Consider the following 18,688-nt stretch of genomic DNA (forward strand, 5'->3'; position numbering starts at 1 on the left):
CGGCCCAAAAGCGCTTCATCATCCCGCCCGCGCCGCGGAGAATGAACTTGCGGGCGGTGCTTTGTGCGGGCTCCGCTTCGGCCGCGCGCCTTCACGTGCGGGGAGGCATTTTGTGACACCCGCCGAACGCAAAACCAAGCGAGCAGAYGGGTCCAGGAGTGACCAGGCAGCCCCATTAACCCCCCAGCATGGATTTATTTTACTGCTTTTTTTCCTACATTGAAGCTCTTTCTCAGACCTCAGGGCTGGGGTGTCTCTTCCGAGCTCCATCTCGAGCACAAATGCAGGGTTTGGGGGGGATTTAGGGACACTTGACATCCTGGGGTGTCCTGGGTTTAACCACACAGGGATTCTTTGCAGGGGGAGATTTCCCAAAACAAGGGGGAATGAAGGTCCAACAGGGACCACCCATTGCTCCAGCATTGGAAAACCAGTGGTTTCCCCCAGAGCATCCCACGCGAGAGCATCGTGGGCTTGGAGCGCTCCCCATCTCCCCTCTGCCACCCATCAACCTCCAGGAGCCGGAGACCCAGAGCAGGAAGGGCTAATTCCACATAAAACCCGGCTTTGCTCCTTCCCCTTGGGCCTAGCCGTGGCAGGGCAGGATGGAGGCAGACAGGGGACCGGGAAGGGATTTTGGGGCGCTGCCGTCCTTCGCTCACTGACCCCCTCTCTTTCCCAGCCCCCGGCCCTGCCCGATGCTGAGCAGGTCTCTCCGGACACCCCGCTCCCGTCGCGGGGCTCTCGCCATGTCCCTGCGGAGCCGCGGCCGCGTGTCCCGCGGGCCCTGCGCCGCCCGTCCCGCGCCATGAGCGGGCGCCCGCGGGTGCCCTCCGCCGCGGCGCGCGCCTGAGGGATGGCCTCGCTGGACCTGCCCTACCGGTGCCCGCGGTGCGGCGAGCACAAGCGCTTCCGCAGCCTCTCCTCGCTGCGGGCGCACCTGGAGTACAACCACACCTACGAGACCCTCTACGTGCTCTCCAAGACCAACAGCATCTGCGATGCCGCCGTCTTCCCCTTGGCCGCCGACGCGGCGCTGCTGACGCCGGCCGCCCGGCGGGACTACTTCGAGAGCACCTCCTTCCAGGGCAAGGAGCAGCGCTTCTCCTGCGACCTCGTGCCCGCCGAGGAGCTGGAGCCGGCCCCGTCCTCCTCGCCCTCGCCCCGCTATGTGCACGAGATCGAGATCCCGCTGACGGAGATCTTCACGCGCGGCAAAGCCGTGGCGCCGGCGCCCACGCCGCCGGCCGCTATGGACGCGGCCTACGAGGAAGGCCTGGCCCGCCTCAAGATCCGCGCCTTCGAGAAGCTGGAGGTGGACAAGCGCCTGGAGAAGCTCACCGAGGAGGTGGAGCAGAAGATCGCCTCGCAGGTTGGCCGGCTCCAGGTGGAGCTGGACAGGAAGAGCTCGGAGCTGGAGAAGGCCAAGCAGGAGAGCCTGCGGCTCAGCCGGGAGAAGCAGGAGCTGGAGGACCGGGCGTCCGAGCTGTCCCGCCAGGTGGATGTCAGCGTGGAGATGCTGGCCTCCCTCAAGCAGGACCTGGTGCAGAAGGAGCAGGAGCTGACGCGCAAGCAGCAGTGAGTCCGTTCCCCTCTCTTCTTGGGGCAGGAAGGGTGGAAATCGTCCTCTKAGGGCCTTGCATGCTCATAATGAACCTGGTTTGGTCAGCAAACCCTTAGACGAGGTGCTAGGGTGCAATCCCTTAGGATCAGCAGGTTGGATTTTACTATACTGAGATGTTTTTGCATGTTCTCTCCTACATGAAACCTCACGGGCAGGTGTCCACGTAGACCTGGGCCTTCTCCATATCTGTGACCATATGGGTCCATGTCTTTGTCCCACAGCCACCAGTGCCCTCAGGGCATGGCCAAACTGGGGAAGCCCCTCACTCTCCCACTGCCCTTCCAGGGAAGGCCACAATGGCCACGTTGCTCCCACCTGTCTCTAGCAGCAAAGGATGTCCCCCAAAACGAGAGCTGCATCATCCCCCTTGGCTGCACAGCTGAGGGGCCTGGCTGTAGTCAACAAGAGCAATCCCATCAACCATGGTCATAACCATGAGAGGGGCCACTTTGGCCCTACTTAATTCCCAGAAGAGGGGTGATGTATCCCATGCACTACAACCTCCATTAGCTGTTAGGACTGTGTCATAGCCACCTTCTTTTTCATCCCATCATCTCCAACCAAACCCTCTCTACCCATCCTAACGCTGACCCAGAGTTCCCTCCCAGTCAAAGGCTGGGTTATTTTACCCATTAGTGCTGTGTAAGTAAGCCAGACCTTGTTTCTGAGCAAAGCTGAAGGTCATCACAGGGGGCATCATAAAGTCTGGGGAGCAGGTTAAAGGCGGACTGTAATGGTGGTACCAGGCCAAGAGCACTGACGGGCTTCCTCAAGGGTTAATCTTGATCCCTAGCATCTTCTGCAAATGTGTGAAGGATTTTGGCTCAAAAACTAATGACTTGGTCTTGGAAACAAGGTACATTTTCATGATATCTGCTGACAACTCAAAGGCTGTGGTCCTTAGGCAAAAAGAGTGGGATGATTGTTCAAATTGGCATAAGGGGAATAAGATTTGGTTCAGAAAGTGCAGAAGAAGAGAAGTAGGACCATGATGCAGAGGGAAGCAAAGGGGAGATTTCAGTGTTGCTGTCAGCTGTATTACGGGCACATCAGAGCAGGCAGCGTCTCAGAGGYGCTTGGTGGTAGGACAAAGGATGGCCAAATGCAGCACTGGGGCCCAGAGAGGCGGTGGCACCTCTGTCCGTGATCATCTACACTGGGCTCGCTTTGAGGTCATGCCAGGACCAGGGATCTGCTGGGGTGGAAGTCAATGGGACCGGAATACGGGAAGATATTGGCTGGTGGAGCCAGGCCAACATGTGGAGGCAACCGAAGCCTGTAGAGATGTTGAAGACAGGGACAGACAATATCAGCTAAAGGGCAGCACTGGCACCAGGAGGAGCAGTGACAAGTTGGCCATGAATAACACACAGGCTGGAGATTAAAAAGGTCGGGAGCACCAGAGCAACCGGGGTGTGAAACAGACCCATCAGGACTGGTAGARGGTGATGGATGGGTCAAATACTGCTTGATTAGTCCATGGGAGGTCCAGGGCCAGACCACTGCAGCCTAAAGTGACCTGGATTTATGTCCCAAAACTGCCTCCTGGATCCACCTCTCCTTAGAGAAACCCTCCAGGCCCTGAACCATTCACATGGGTCTCCARTCTCCTTTAGTTGAGGCCAGAGAGGGTCCAGGAGGACCAGGGGCATGGTGAGAGCCCCTCTGCAATGATGGGCTGCCAGGCAGACGTGAGACACGCTGCGCATAYTGGGCAAGAAGCAGCTATGAAAGAAAAAAAAAAAATCAGAGAAAAAGCAAATAAAGCACCAAAATCAGACACAGCCTCCTCAAAGGTTTCACAGCAAACCCGAAAATATCAGAAATTTTTTTCTGATCTGAAACACTTTGGATGGGGGGTTGCTAGGAATTAAATCGCTYGGCGTCTGCCAGAGCAAGACATGGAAAGAAGCTCATGAAACAAGACGATTCCCCTTGGCCGTGGGGAAATCACCGTGAATCGTTCTCATCGGAGAAGCTGTGTTCACCCTTCCCCCAAGAACAAAGCGAGATGATCAGGGACATTTTCCAGCCCTGCTTCCTTGGGAAGGCTGGGAAGCAGATGGAGATGAGCACCCAACTTGCCACCCCTGCCTCCCTTCCCTGCCCAAGGTCTCCTCTGATGGTGATGCTTTATGAGATGGTCCCTGGGCCCATCTCTGCCCATTGTGGCCACCCGTTTCCAGCCCCTCCTGTGGGTCCAGAGAGCCCCGAGCTCAGCAGACCTCTGTGGTCACCACATGGGAGATGCCCCGCTGTGCAACAGCACCCAAGCTCTCACCAACACGACGTCTGCTTCTTCTTCCCCATCATTCACAGGAAGGTAGGAGAAGAGCAGACGCTGCCGCTTGCCTTGCCATTTGCTGCGCTGCCATTTATTATCCTTCCCTGTTTACGGTCTTCCAGCCAATTCTCCATCCACGCGACTGTGTTCACATCCCCACCGGCTTGAATTAATTTTTCGAGGAAGGTTTCACGAGCCACGATACTGAAACGGTTTAGCTCGGGTCTAATTCATTGTGCCCACCGTGCTCCCAACACCTGCAATGACGCCCAAGAGCACGGAGTCACCCAGTGTCGTTTATTCCCAAGGTCCAACACTGAGCCTTGGAGGTACCCCATAGATATTGGGAGCCCTTTTTGCTTGTAGATGCAACTGTTTTTGCCGTGGGTATTTTTTCCATCCGGTGCCTAGGAATGAGAGGAGCTGTAGGAGGTGATAAGCATCAGGATCACTTTCCATGCACTGCCCGCGTGCCAGCACCCCATTTGCCTTCCAAATCTCCCAGGCTCTTCCCCAGGAGCCTTCCCAAACGATTGCCACCAGAGAGCTCCTCCGTTTTTCCTGGAAATGCTTGGGAGCTGGCAGGGATCCAGCGTCRCGGTGCCCTGGCGTTTCCTTGGAGCGGCTGCGGGAAAGGTCACGGCTGGATTTGCATGCTCGGCTCCAGCATCACTCACGCGTTAGTAGCTCCGAGTGCCTCCGAGTGCTTTGCTGTTACTGGAGTGGAGACAACCCTTAGAGCCCCCCGCTTCCCCACCCGCTCCCTTCTTGCTTTGCATTTCTYTGCCAGGGCTTTGTTTTGGTTGTTTTCTCTCCTCTCTGGCTCTGCCGCACATCTGTGGGTTAGGGACATGGGTTTGGCTGGAGRACCTTGTTGGTCTCCACGAAAACCTCATTCCCAGCTCTTCCGAGACATTCCTTAGCTGGGTGTCTGCGTGAAGGAGGCCTTGGGTTCAATAGAATCAGACATTGCTATAGTGCATAATTAGTAATCATTAAGATTAATCACATTGAAAAGAGCTGCTCCCTCACCTTTACGYTCCTCCGGGCCGTGGCCAGCTGAGCACTTCCAGGGGCACATGAAAGGTCTTCAYGGGGCTGCAGGAGCTCATGCTGCTGAACAGAACTGTGAGGTTGGCTCTGCTCCCYTTAATTAGCACCTTAACGAGGGAGATGGGGCCTCGTTCCTGCACAGCTGGCTGCTTGTGCTGAGGGCACCGGGACAGGGAGGTCTCGTCAGAGGGTTCTGCAAGTGCTGGGCACTTCCCTAACGAGAGCTGGGGCTGAGTGCGATTTAGGCATTTAAATCTGCCCTTAACGCTGGTCTGCCTGGATGTGGCCTTCCTGAATGAGGCGGGCAGTGTCACTGACACCCTTGTACTGTCTTCCCTAGTCCCCATCACCCACCTCCTCCTCACGCCTCCTCTCCATCAGCCCTCCTCTCCATCTTTCCTCCATGCCTTTATCCTACCTCGCCGTCTTCCCTCTCTCCATCATCTTCCTTGGCATCTTTCTTCCGTGCCATCAGCTCTCTATCATCCTTTTTTTCTCCATTGTCCTTCTGCATCATCCTTCTTCTCCATTGCCTATCCTTGCCATCATTAATCCTCACCATTCATCTTGTGGACCAGGCACCAGCAGCAAGTGGCCCAGGCAATGCCACACATCACAAGGGGTCATACAGCAAAGGTCCTGGGGATTCATACAGCAAAGGTCTCATTTCCCCTGAAACAAAGTGGCTGCATCCATAGTAAATTCCAGGAACAATCCCTGGCCKCTGCTCTGCCCCAATCTGTGTCCAGAAACCATCCAAGTTGGCATGGACCAAGTTGGACCACTCTGGATGGGGGAGACCTAGGATGAGGATTGGCACTGTGGGGAAGGATCCGAGTCCCTTGCAGCCTAAATCAAAAGGAGGATGGACCAAATTCCCTGGGGATAGCTGCAGGGCAGGCTTTGGTTGGGAGGGAGRGAGACAAGGATGCGTGGGACCCGGGAGGACCAGGGAATCGCGGGGAGGACGGGAGAGCCCAGCCCCACGGCTGCGGCCGGTGCCTCTGCGCAGGGAGGTGCTGCAGATCGACCAGTTCCTGAAGGAGACGGCGGCGCGCGAGGCCAACGCCAAGGTGCGGCTGCAGCACTTCATCGAGGAGCTGCTGGACCGCGCCGACCGCGCCGAGAAGCAGCTCCAGATCATCAGCAGCAGCTGCGGCACCACCCCCAACGGCAGCCTGGGCCGCTGCAGCGCGCCCGGCGCCAAGGGCATCGGCCGGCCGGTACCTCCGCTGCCCGACCCGGGGCCGGGGCGCGCGTCCCTCCGTGGGGAGGTGCAGGGGCTGCCCGCGCTCCTCCCGGGAGCGGTGCATGCGATGGCATCGCTAGTTGTCCTTGGATTCGCGCTCCAGCGCGGTCGGGTTCATGAGGGATGTAACGTGTTGTGCTCCCATGTGGATGGGGCTCCACCAAATTCATGGAAAACGAGGCTGGGAAAATCCCTTGGGGGGAGATTTCCCAAAAGGGGAGACGTGTTTTGGGCATCTCACTGCTTGCCCCATCCAGAGGTGAGGGGGGTGAGGGCACGGATGYGCTGGGTGCTGTTGTCCATCCCAGGAGCATCATTCCACCACAATGCTGGTGATGACGGTAGCCGTTGGATTCATCCCCCTCGTTCTCACCACCGTGTTTCCTCATCTCCTCCCTCCAGAGAGACAGGCACCCGGGGCCGGCGGTGGCCATACACGGCCCATATGGCATTTGCAACCAGCGCTCCTCTTCCAGCACGGGGTGAGTGTCCCCTTCCTTGCCTGCAGGTTAATTGGAGCATTTTAATGAGGGGGACATCCAGGAGCACGAGGCTCTCCCGGGGGCACACGTGCCCCTTGCATGCGCCAACTCCGCGCGCTCTCAGCCGCGTGGGCAGCACTGAGGCCGCCCCTGCCGTCCCCCCGCAGGGCCTCGAGCCGCGCCAAGGCCGTGTCGCAGAGCTCAGGCTGCTACGACAGCGACAGCGCGGAGCCGTGTCCCACGGACGGCGACGGCGACGGGCCCCGCTACGGCGGCGGGGCGCCGCGGGGCGCCGAGCGCGACGGCGCGCGCGGCTCCGGGCTGCGCCGGCAGGCCATCCAGAACTGGCAGCGCCGGCCCTACCGCAACAGCACCGAGGGCGAGGAGGGCGACATCTCCGACGTGGGCTCCCGCACCACCGAGTCGGAGGCCGAGGGATGGGAGGCCGAGGCGCCCGGAGCCTCCCGGCCCGTGAGCAGCTGCAGGCTGACGGGTGAGAGCCCGTGGCGCACGGGGGATCCCTGCGCTTTTCCTTGGTGTTTCCTGCTCTAACTGGGGTCCAAGGGTGGGTTTGTGCCCGCACCGAGGTTTTCTGCTCGCCCTGGGGCTTGGGGTGGGAAGGCAACAGGCGTGGGGATGGGATGGGGCCATTCCTTGGAGCTCCCCTTATCCCCTTCCTCRTCTCGGCCGGGAGCTCCCCAGCCTGGAGCCCCATACATCCCTCGGGAAAGCTGGTCCGGGATCGGCTTGGGGGCTGAGGGCACGTGTCACACAGCCAGGTCCGAGGGGGCGGTGGGCAAGGCGGGCCGGCTGGAGAAGGGCAGCCCGGGCCCCTCCAGCGAGGTGATCAGCCCCGAGGTCCTCAAGATGCGGGCGGCGCTCTTCTGCATCTTCACCTACCTGGACACCAAGACGCTGCTGCGGGTGGCCGAGGTGTGCAAGGACTGGAAGTTCGTGGCCCGGCACCCGGCCGTGTGGACGCGGGTGCTGCTGGAGAACGCCAGGGTGTCCTCAAAGGTAACGGCRCAGGGACAGTCCCCGCATCCCCATCCGTGGAGGGATGCGATGCTCTTGTCCTTCCAGGGGGACAAAGCAGGATGCGCGCACGTGTTGCACACGGGCATGGTCACGAGTGCATTGGGCATGTGAAAAGCAATGGGAGTTTTGCATGGGAGGTTTTGCAGCCTCCTGCACGCCTGCTCGCTCGTGCACGCGTTTCCACGCAGTGCCTGTCGCGTGCACGTGCGCTCCCGCTTGTGGCCGTGGGGCTCCACGCGTGCCGCGTCCCTCTGCAACCCTGCATGCCAAGGAGGTCCAGGGTGGAGGGTGTACAAGGCAAGATTGACGAGGAAGGGCGGCGCGGGACACCGCGAGGGTGTCCCCGGCCAACGGGCACCSTCCGTCCCCCCAGTTCCTGACCATGCTGTCGCAGTGGTGCACCCAGACACACTCCCTCACCCTCCAAAACCTCAAGCCGCGCCAGCGCGGGAAGAAGGAGAGCAAGGAGGATTACATGAAGAGCACTCGGTGAGTCCTGGGCACCCGCCAGCTTCAGCACCCGCTCCTACCRGCCATGGGTTGATGCCACAGCACCACGTCCCACGGGTGGGACAGGGCACCCCACAGGTGGAAACACAGCCTTCCTGGGTGCCCACACGTGCACGCACACCAGCTCCAGTGCAGGGAGTCCACAGTGGCACACGGTGATTTGAGACGGTCCCTTTTCCTRTAGGGGACCTGTCCCCACGTAGCTGAGGGGCTCCTGGGCCAACAAGGCGGCAGAGAGGCCCCTTGCAGCCAGACTAAAGCCACAACAATGGGGATCTCTCCAAGGAACCGTGGGTTTTTGGTTGTTTTTCCTGTGTCCCCCGAGGACGAGCCCAAATCTGCCTCCGTCCTCGGCAGGGGCTGCCTCGAGGCCGGGCTGGAGTCGCTGCTGAAGGCCACGGGCAGCAACCTGCTGATCCTCCGCATCTCCCACTGCCCCAACGTGCTGACCGACCGCTCGCTCTGGCTGGCCAGCTGCTACTGCCGGGCCCTGCAGGCCGTCACCTACCGGTAAGCGAGGAGCCGTCCTGCGCCGCGGCGCCGGGCACCGCTCCCGGTGGCCACAGGGCAGSAGGGAGCCAGAGCGAGGGAAAAACTGGGGCCACCAACGTGTCCGTCACACACACCTTGCTGAGTTTCCCCCTGCTAAAGGAGCAATTTCCCAAGCCAGGGCTGCCTGGTGGGACAGCTGTGGCATTCAGGCTCAGTATCCCACCTGTGCCAAGGCAAACCCCAGAGCGAGCAGCCTGCATCACCTGGATTTCTCCTTGTCTGGTCCAAAGCAATAGGACTTTGTCTGGTCCAAAGCAATAGGACCTTGTCTGGTCCAAGGATAGCCTTTCGGGTGGGGAAGTGCAAGGCTGGAGAAGGCCTCACTCCAAGCATACATCAAGGTCTTGTGGTCTTGTGGTTGTGCCACCATGGGGACCCCCATGCCACAAGGCAGCCCTGAACCATGGAGGCTGACCCGGTGACTTGTCCGTGTGCCCTTCCAAGGGCTGAGCAAGCCYGGATGCTCCCAGCGCCTCGCTAACCTGTGACTGTGACTCACATGCTCCAATGAACGCAAGGGGCTCTTGGCAGGCGTCTTCCATGGAAATGTGTGAAACGCTCACAGTAACACCCGTCACTTATTTTTAGGCCTGCCTGGAGCTCTGAACTAGGTCGTTCGGAGTTGGTGAGCGTGTCCTCCATCTTCAGGAGGGAGCTCAATGTGGCAGAGAGGCCGGGGGCCTCCAGCAGCAGCTCCCTCTGGGCTGGTAGCATCAGGAAGACGTTGTAATTTGACATCTCCCTTAACCAAGTAACTCTTGGTGGAGAGAGCCAACAGCCTCAGGGAGAGCTGCTTGGAGCTGGTGACACAACCAGATGAGGAGGCAGCCTGGCTGCCCATGGTCAGCTGGGTGCCTCACAATAAGCCTTGGTTCCCACCAGGATGTTGCACCAGTCCCTTGGCATCCCTGGGGAGCAGCTATTCAGATGCCTCCAAAAAGCGCCTCTCGCTCCAGGAGGAGCCCACAGAAAAGCCTTGCAGGGATGYCTGGCCAACAGCTGCCTGGGGATGAAGTTGCCCAACCTCAAGGCTGGTGCAGAGGGTCTGGAGAAGACACCACCCTTGGGTAGACACTGCCACCCCTCAGCTGGAACGTCATTTCCAGCTCCCTAGACCTTCCCAGGCCAGGCAGGGAGCAAGAGACACCAACCTAGTGGGCCTCRTGGGGAGGATATGTTCATTTTGCAGGGGAACACAGGAATCACTTGCAGTCGTTCTTTTCCTAAAGGATAGTAGGAAAATATTTTACCCAGAAAGAGTGGTGGAGCATTGGAGCAGGCTACCTAGGGAAGTGGCAGAGTCACCATCCCAGGCAATTTTCAAGAAACGTGTAGATGAGGCACTTAGGGACGTGGTTTAACCGGCATAACTTTGAGGGGCTTACGGCTGGACTTGATCTCAAAGTTCTTTTCCAACCATAATGAATCTATGATTCCATGATCCAGACCCATCCTGAGCACTGCGTGGCTCATGTGCCATCTCTGAATCTGGACGACGCTGCCATGCCTTCATCTTCAACCTCATCATCCACCTCACCTTCCACACCAATCTCTCCCATTTTTCTTGACACACCTGCAGGCACAATTCCAGGTGGCAGAGCCTTTAGCCTTCCTCCTGCGTGCACTGATGCTGGGACTGTCTGGTTCACGAGCAGATCACGGGTTGAAAATAATGACTAGATTTGTCATCAGGAGGTTTGCATCAAGAGATTTGTCATCAAGAGGTTTGCAGGTGCACTTGTGGAGAGTGGCCTGGAAGCTGCAGACACAGCCCCTTGGCCCAGCATGAAGCTGTCAGGGACTACCACGTACCTTCTGTGTCGTTCCAGGAGCTCTACAGACCCTGTGGGTCATGAAGTCATCTGGGCCCTTGGAGCAGGTTGCAGAGACATCATTTCTCTCCAGGTTGCACCTCTACATCCCTGGTAAGAGTCATGCTCAGTAGSTGCTGGGCTAGGAGGGGACCAGGCCAAGCCTGGGGGTATCACTGGCCTGGAAAGACCCCAGGTGCCAAATCCAGATTTCCTAGTGGGGCCTCGTGAGTTGAGCAGCGATCCTGGAGGAGTCCTTGGGGATTCCTTCCCATTCCTTGGGGGAAAGGGGGATTGGGCGCTCAGCCCCATCCCTCGCTGCAAGAGCTGAGAGCTGTTGAATGTAGCCACGTTCCTGCCAAGCTGGGAACGTTTCTGGGGACGCTGCTAACAACGGAGATGAAAGGGGAGCTGTGATCACTCTGCTAAGCGAGTCTGAACATCAGACACTTTCTCTGGGCTCTTCACTGCTTATGTAACGGCAGCCTGAAGGGCTGGGTGTATTTAGAAGGGTGTTGAGTTCCTGTTTAAGAAATGACTGCGGTTTCCCTCACTTTGAAATGGAATTTTGGGCGTGAAGACGATGGAGGTTCCCCACTCTGCAGCATCTCTGAGCGCTAACGAATTCATGGCTTAGGCAACATCATCCAGAGGGTGTCTGAGAAATCAGAGAAGGTCCCTCATGTCCTTGCCTTCATGCCATGAAGTTGTTCTGGGTGTTTCTTTTTGTCCTGGAAGTTTTATTGCGATGTCACGTCCTCCTTCAGCCCGCAGATCCGTGGCCATGAGGTGACATTGATGGATCCAGGGGTACAGGAGGACTATTATTCAGCAGGAGAAATGGGTGGCAGCTTGTTCCCTTCCCCGGGTGAAATGCCAGGCAGTGCGTGCTGTGTCCCTCCAGCTGCGAGCTCCTGCCTGTGCTGTGTGCTGTGTGCTCACCCCCGGGTGGACCAGACAGCCAACCTGGTGGTTTGGGGGCCTTAGAACAAATGTGTGCTCCGGTTGTCTGCCAATGAGTGGAGGCACGTGGAGAAACGGGCCCTGCTCTTGAGCRCAGAGCAGCTCCGATCCTGGACAGCCACATGTATTGTAGATATCCAAGGCAGGAGGCATCTTCCAGGTCTCCCCGKCTTTTTCTCCCTTCTCTCCCCAGCCAGCAGCCAACGCGTTTCAGCAACCGCTGCCTGCAGATGATCGGCCGGTGCTGGCCGCACCTGCGGGCGCTGGGCGTCGGAGGCGCAGGCTGTGGTGTCCAGGGACTCGCATCCTTAGGTAGGTGAAGCCAGAAGCTCTCCTCTGACGGGGCGCGCAGAATGGGACCTTGCAGATCCCTGGCGGATCCCATGGGGACCTCCAAGGACAAGCCCYAAGACCATGGTAGAGACCTTGCTCCTCCACGTGTTGCCCCCCAGCTCTCCCATCACCCTGATCTCATCATCTCTCCCCATCCCCTCCCCATGCGGTGACACGAATGAGTGTTGTCACCTCCAATGGCACATGCCCTGTCTCTCCAGCCCGAAACTGCATGAGGCTGCAGGTCCTGGAGCTGGACCACGTGGCAGAGATCAACCAGGAGGTTGCAGCAGAAATGTGCAGAGAGGGACTGAAGGGGCTGGAGATGCTCGTCCTGACTTCCACACCAGTCACCCCCAAAGCCCTGCTGCACTTCAACAGTGAGTAGCGATGCCTGGGGATGACACAGGATCCATGAAAGTGGAGACATCTCCCATGTGGAGAATCCCATGTCAGAGGGGAAGGTGATCAAAAGGTCCATATCCCTGAGCCAAACCCTGCCTTCCAATCCCAAGAGAACCCATTGCTGACACTGGGAGCTAATCGGAGGTTGGGAGGTGCTGGAATCTCCATAGCAGGACTTTTCTAAGAGCAGCTTCAACACAACCTTGCCAGGGATGGGTTAAGAAGAGCTGGCCTTGCCTTGGGACATGGAGATGATGGACATACGCCTCTAAATTTTTCCCAAAGATACACCATGGTGGCATATCCCAGACCCACTTTGGTACACATGAGTTCTGAGTTGCTTACATTTCAAATTTGCTGAAGGCATTTGCCAGAGCAGGAGCTCCTCATAGGAAGAGTCTACAGTCAACGCAGGGTCTGTTTGAGGTGCTGTTCCTGGTGATGGTGGCACATGCAACCATGATCAGACTTGCTGGGAACCATGTATTCTGGGTGGAACTGTAGAGGTTCTCAGGGAAGGACATCTGAATGGGATAAGGCAAGCAGAGACCACCAYCCTCCTACGAAGGGCAGATCTCCCCCTTCTTTAGGGTGAGGTTTCCACAAATATCTAAGGCCTTGAGGAGCCCTGGGTGGGTTTTAGGATCGTGTGCCCTCGGCTCCACTGTTCRTCCTGGCTGTGGGGAAGCTGTTCCTCCCCCAGCTATGACAAAGCCAGGAGGTGTCTCTGCTCCCAGGTGTGTGCCGCAACCTGAAGTCCATCGTCGTGCAGGTGGGCATTGTGGACTACTTCAAGGAGCCCCACAGCCCAGAAGCCAAGAAGATGTTTGAAGAAATGGTGAACAAACTCCAGGTAAAGGATGCCAGTGCCAGGGCATTGTGTCCCCTCTGGGGACAAGTTTTTACCATCTGCCAAACAGACTCGGTAGAGAACATCTTGACTTATCAGAGACATCTTGAAACCTGGCTCTCCTTCAGACACGTATGCGCTGAAGATGTAATGGGCTGTGATTCCCACCCATTGCTTTCACCAGGACTTTTCCTCTCATGTCCCATGAATAGAAAGGGGCTAATGCTTCCCTCTCAGAGTAATATACCTCATAAAGTATAYTTTATAAAGTGATTTAAAATTCACCCATGAAAGCCAAAGTAAGGTTGACTCTAGATACTTAATGCTGGCCTCAAATAAGGGCAGATCTTGCATGGCTTGTGACACTTGGCATGTCCTTGTTCCGGGCAAAGTCTTCAGGACAGACATGTCCAGTCATGAGCTGCCTCCAAGGGCGCAGGACTAGAGCCAGCCCCATGAAGAAGCAGAGTCCCCAAGGGATGTGAATGGTGGGGACACCAGTGTAGATCAGCCAACAACTGGTGGCATTTCAGGTGCGTTCCTCCCTTCTTGACCCCGCTCTCTGCTCCTCTCCCAGGCCCTGAGGAAAAGACCTGGCTTTTCCAAGATTCTACACATCAAAGTGGAAGGAGGCTGTTAGACCTTCAGGGACCCACAAAGCACATTCCCTCTATTGCCCGACGGAGCCAGCGGCCCAGAGAAACCAAACCGATGGTCTGACGCTCTCCTGCTCCGGATCCGGAGCCACGGAGCCGCCGGCCCATGCACAAAACATCCAACGACTCTCCAGGCCTTAGTGCCCCGCGGCCGGTGCTGGCTCGCGGAACGGCGCGGGCGAGACGGTGCTACCCACGGAAACTTGGAGACTGCCCCAGGGGACACGGCTACGCTTTCCCAGGAGGGAGAAYGGCTTCGAACCCTGCGGCCGCTCATTGCCAAGGATCCCTGCTTGGGCAATGTCTTTTTCTTCGAACCTTTTCATTAATTTATTTGTTTTTTGGGCTGTCAGTTGTCATGGGGACCAAGCTCGGCCTAGTCCACGGCTCCTCACCGTGCCCTCCCGCTACATGGAGCGTTGCTGCCTTCTCCACTGATGTGGTAGGTGACGTGGAGGCCTCTTTGGAGGCCGTGAGCTGGTGGCTCTTGGCCGATGACCCGCTGGGCTCAGCACTGGTGTCCCATGGAGCTCCTGCTACGGGTTGAGCTCCGTGGCTGGAGCAGCCCCATATTTTCCATGGCATGGCGCACGCAGCATGGGAAGAGACCATCCCCATGGGAAGAGACCATGGGAAGCAGCATGGGAAGAGGCCATCCCCGAAGAGAAGATGGGCTCCGACGCTCCTGCAGACTCTCTGGTAGCTGTCTTTTTATTTACCTGTTTCTTTAGGAAGGGGGACACACAAACACRGGCCCATACTGCCCAGAAACCAGCAGCCGTGACAGCACCACCAGACCACAGACCAGAGACAGTCGCTCTTCCGAGGGTCTCCAGCCTCACCTCCTCTCCATCCGTCCCTTCCCACTAAGGCAATAAACCCTCTCTGAAGAAAACACCGGGAAACACGGGTAACGCTTCTGCCTTCACGGACCTTCAGCTCAACCCCCTTCCAGACCGGATCACCTCACGCCAAGAGGGACCTGCGTGGGCAGAAGGAAGCAGCTGAGAGGGAAGTCCAGCCATCGCCTAGCCCACCCCGAGCAGCTCGGGGCAGAAACCCTGGCCAAATGGTTCCAAAAGCTAAAGCTGCTTTTTTTTTTTTTTTCTTTTTTTCTTTTTTTTTTTTTCCTCCACCAACCCACCACACTGAACAGCATTTTTTTTTAATTATTATTATTCCTCTTTTTCCCTTTGACTACCTTATTCTTGGAGGGAAGTCACCCCCCACACTCTTTTCTTTTTCCAAAGAAACAGGCTCTCGACAGGCATCCATCAGGTTCAGCTGTTTCCATCCTCTACCCCATGAAGAAGATGCCGGGGGTCTCCAGGCCATGGGGGACCCCATCAGAGCACTGCCAGCAGCAGAGACACCCCRGCCTTAAACACAGCCCCCAAAACGCAGTGCCGTTGGGGAGGAACCAGCCCCAGACCCAACCACACAAGCTTGGACCCACAAGGCCAAGGTGAGAAGAGCCAAGCAGGAGAAGCAGCTCTGGGGGCACTTGGTCCTCTGCTCGGGGCTCGCTGATTTTGGTGCCTGTTGGCCAACAGGAGCTGCCATGCGGCTCTGAGGGATCAGCTTTTCCTGGGATATCTCCTCATCCTTCCAACTGAGTCATGGGACATCCCCTAGGCTGGAGAGCAGAGCCAACACCTTCCTCATCTATATCATGAGATCTGCAGAGCTCAGCCCAGGCCTCCCCAACAYAGAACACCACAGGAACCAACCCAAAGGCCTCCAGCACCGAACCCAAGATATCCCGTCCTCCAGCATCCCCATCCTGATGACGACCCCATAGAGAAAACACCTGATTCCTGGATCCCAGAGAGCCCCCAGGCTGCTGGGTGGGCTGGAAGACCTCCCAGGGCTCCAAGTACAGCAAGTGTCTCAGAAGAGCTTTTCATCCACCCCCTTGTCCCGTCCAAGCTGCCTCCTCTGAAGCAGGGTAGGGTTGCGTGCGGTGTCTTCGCCACAGCACCCAACTCAAAGCACCTCTGTTTTCCCCTGACCACAGGAAAAAGCTGCTTCCCAAAAAAAAATCAGCCCCAAAAGTTGCCTCGAAAAAATCCTGATGTCCCACAAGGGCTGAGTGAGGAGGGACGTCACCTCCACGCATGGAGACTCCATCCATCATGCCACCAGGCACCCACTCTCCCCTCCATCCTGGGGATGGGAAGGAAGGTGGAATGGGCACAAATCCATGGGGGAAAAGCAAAAATGGAGGAAAAAAAAAAAAAATAGCACGGCAAAAGAGCAGAGCAACGAGCAGTCCCTGGGAGGAACCCACCACGTCTGCCACCTCCCCATGAGAGTGGCCGTGAGGGCTGCAGCTTCCGCCCTGGCACAGAGACTTGAGAAATTACCTTCAAAGAAACAAAGTAAGTATTTATTTCTGTAAAGACAAAAAAAAATGAAGAAGAAGAAAAGGTTTTAAAGCAAAGAAAATTATAATATACTCAGCATGTTCATAGACTATGCTTAAAGACTCTCACTTTGAGACTGGAAGGTCCAAGCCTGGAGGCGTCTGCTCCAGGTTTGCTGCTGGTTTGAGGACGTCCTTATCCCTCCTGCGGTGCCCAGCTCTTCTCGGAGCTGTGGGAAAGATGAGGACGAGCTGGTGGAAATTGGGGGAAAAAAAGGGTTTTTGAGGACTCTTGGAGGAGCGGTGGTTGTTGGCTGGCGAGTGGCCGTTCGTGTCGTCCGTGGACGTTTCTGCTCGTGATTGCGGTGGAGCCGTAGGTGTGTGATAGTCCCTGTGTGACGCCTGCCCTCGCCGTCCCCTCGCCGCCGACTCTGCGGGGTCAGTGTCACCCGCACTGGGTCCTGGGGCGCATCCTGCACCCGCTCTGAGACCCGGCCGAGCCACCGGCCTCCCGCACACCGGCCTTTGGCTCCAACATGAGGCTCCAACCCGAGGCTCCAACCCCCGCCTTAGAACAATGCAAATTTAATCTGGATTTAGAAAAAAATATATCCAGCACAGTGGAGTGAGACCCTGAGTGGGTTTCCCAGTGGGGTTTATTGCCACCCATTTTGYTCCATGTGAGTCGTGCACTGCTGCGGGATGCTGCTGCATCCCGGAGATGCCGAGCTGGGATCAGCTGCATAAAAGCACGTCCCAAGCACAGGCAAGCTGCCTAAATAAGCAGAAAAAATAGGGTTTTTTTTCCCCATCTGGGTTATTTTTCTGCTGATGTGGGAGAATAGGGGGTTCACGCAGCTCAGGACCTGGGATATCCCTCCCCAGTGATTGCTGCAGCACCGCCAGCCTGGGCTGCTCCCTTCCTCCTCCTCCTCCTCAGCGGGATGAAGGTGCCGGTGTGGAAGCAGGAGCCGGGCAGCGCGTGCCGCTCCGACACGGTGCTCCGGGCTCGGCGCGAGCGGCACCCAGGGCCCCGYGTCCCCCCCATTCCCTCCCGCCCGGCGCCTCCAAATCGGCCCCGTTGTTAATGGCAAGGAGCTCATTAAGGGCGCTGGGTTTCTCCAGCTGGAATGTCCTATCGATCCGCTCCCCGACGGCTCCCTGGGAGAGCTGCGGCTGGGGTGAGCGTCCACATGGTGTCCTAATCCATCCCCATCCCACTGGATGGCCGGTGGAAACCTCCCTTCTACTCAGCTCTGGGGGCTCATCCTGTGCTCCCCTGTATCCATAGGATTCACTCCTTGGGCCTGGGATTTCAGCCCGATCCCCTCTGCAAACGAGGACAAAACGCTCATGTTCTGCATCTGGTCTCCTTCCCCAAGAACTTATAAATTCACTGGGTGGCTTTAGCCAACTTGGATGGTRAAGGACGAGGCAGAGCGATCTTGAGTCTTCCCGAAGCAATAGGAAACCAAGAAGAGGGTGCTCATAGGGAAGGACCTGCTGTGGTGAAGCTCAACCTCGTACTAGACACCAGAGAAGCCACACCAGGGATCAGCCATGACAATCCACATTGCGATACCAGCACAAAGAGGGGTGGGTGTCCACCATGGGCCCACTGCAGCTCCTGCTCTGCTGGGACCCACTTCCACGTGAGGCTTCTGGGACGGGGTTTTGGTGGTTCCATTTCGCTCCTSAAGTTGCCCAAAGCTTCTCATGGCCAATCTTAGCAGGATGTCCCCAATTTCTTGACCATCGGTACCGGTCGGGGATTCCAGGAGGAACAGCACCAGTAAGCCCAGCGATGGCTGGTGGCACAAGGACGGGCTCCACCAGCTGCTCTCTCAAGATGAGATTTTTTTCTCAATGTGTCGCTCAAGAGCTCCGAGGACCCAGGACGTTGGGATGATGCCCTGGATGTTGGGCATTGGAGAGGGGCTGAAAGGCACCTGGATTTCCCATCTTTTGTCCATTTTTTCCCTAACGTGGCTGGGAGCAGAGGTAGCCGGGGCCATCTCCCTCTGGGAAGCACCAAACAGAGCGGGATAGGGATGGAACATCCCCAAGACAGACAAACCCACCCTGGACTTGGACAGTTTCAAAGAAGGAAAATGGAGAAGAAAAAAAAAAAAAAAAAGGAAAAAAAAAGGCAATTCTTGCTGTGTCACAGCCCCAGCTGCCACCCAAGGCCACTTTGCTCTGCTCCTCTAAAGGCTCCCAAAGAGGTTAAAACAAAAAAAAATCCACAAATAGAAAAATACCGAAAATACCGAAAATGCCAATAGCAGCTGTTCTCAGCACATTTCTTTTTCTCTAAACACAAAAACGAGATTTTTTCCTTCACCCCTACCTTTCCTCCACCAGGCCAGGCTGGAGGTTCCCAAAGGCAACGTCCCAGCTCCGAGGCGAGGAAAGTGGGAGCGTCTCTGCAGCRCTATGAGAGGGGCCCCGGGACAAGCCTGACCGGACACGAGCGCCCTTCGTGAGCYGGTTATTTTGGGCTGAAAACCCAT

General features: G+C 57.2%; 1 protein-coding gene and 1 long non-coding RNA gene across 2 annotated transcripts; one reads left to right on the plus strand and one right to left on the minus strand.

Moving 5' to 3' along the window:
- The first annotated feature begins 856 nt into the window (after positions 1–856).
- On the plus strand, positions 857–14,758 carry FBXO41 (F-box protein 41). Its single transcript, XM_026048903.1, has 12 exons — positions 857–1,578; positions 5,974–6,235; positions 6,613–6,692; positions 6,860–7,185; positions 7,468–7,709; positions 8,104–8,219; positions 8,598–8,750; positions 10,622–10,717; positions 11,760–11,878; positions 12,121–12,279; positions 13,042–13,157; positions 13,732–14,758. The coding sequence occupies exons 1-12, from the start codon at positions 857–859 to the stop codon at positions 13,792–13,794; spliced, it is 2,454 nt and encodes an 817-aa protein (XP_025904688.1). The 3' UTR covers positions 13,795–14,758.
- On the minus strand, positions 2,354–4,633 carry LOC112955578. Its single transcript, XR_003250911.1, has 2 exons — positions 3,906–4,633; positions 2,354–3,349 (listed from the first exon to the last, which is right to left on the minus strand). It is a non-coding gene; the product is annotated as an uncharacterized LOC112955578 (long non-coding RNA).
- Positions 14,759–18,688: the final 3,930 nt, after the last annotated feature.

This window comes from Nothoprocta perdicaria, unplaced genomic scaffold (assembly GCF_003342845.1).
Source record: "Nothoprocta perdicaria isolate Ctin4 unplaced genomic scaffold, notPer1 scaffold_58, whole genome shotgun sequence".
Classification (NCBI taxonomy): Eukaryota; Metazoa; Chordata; class Aves; order Tinamiformes; family Tinamidae; genus Nothoprocta; species Nothoprocta perdicaria.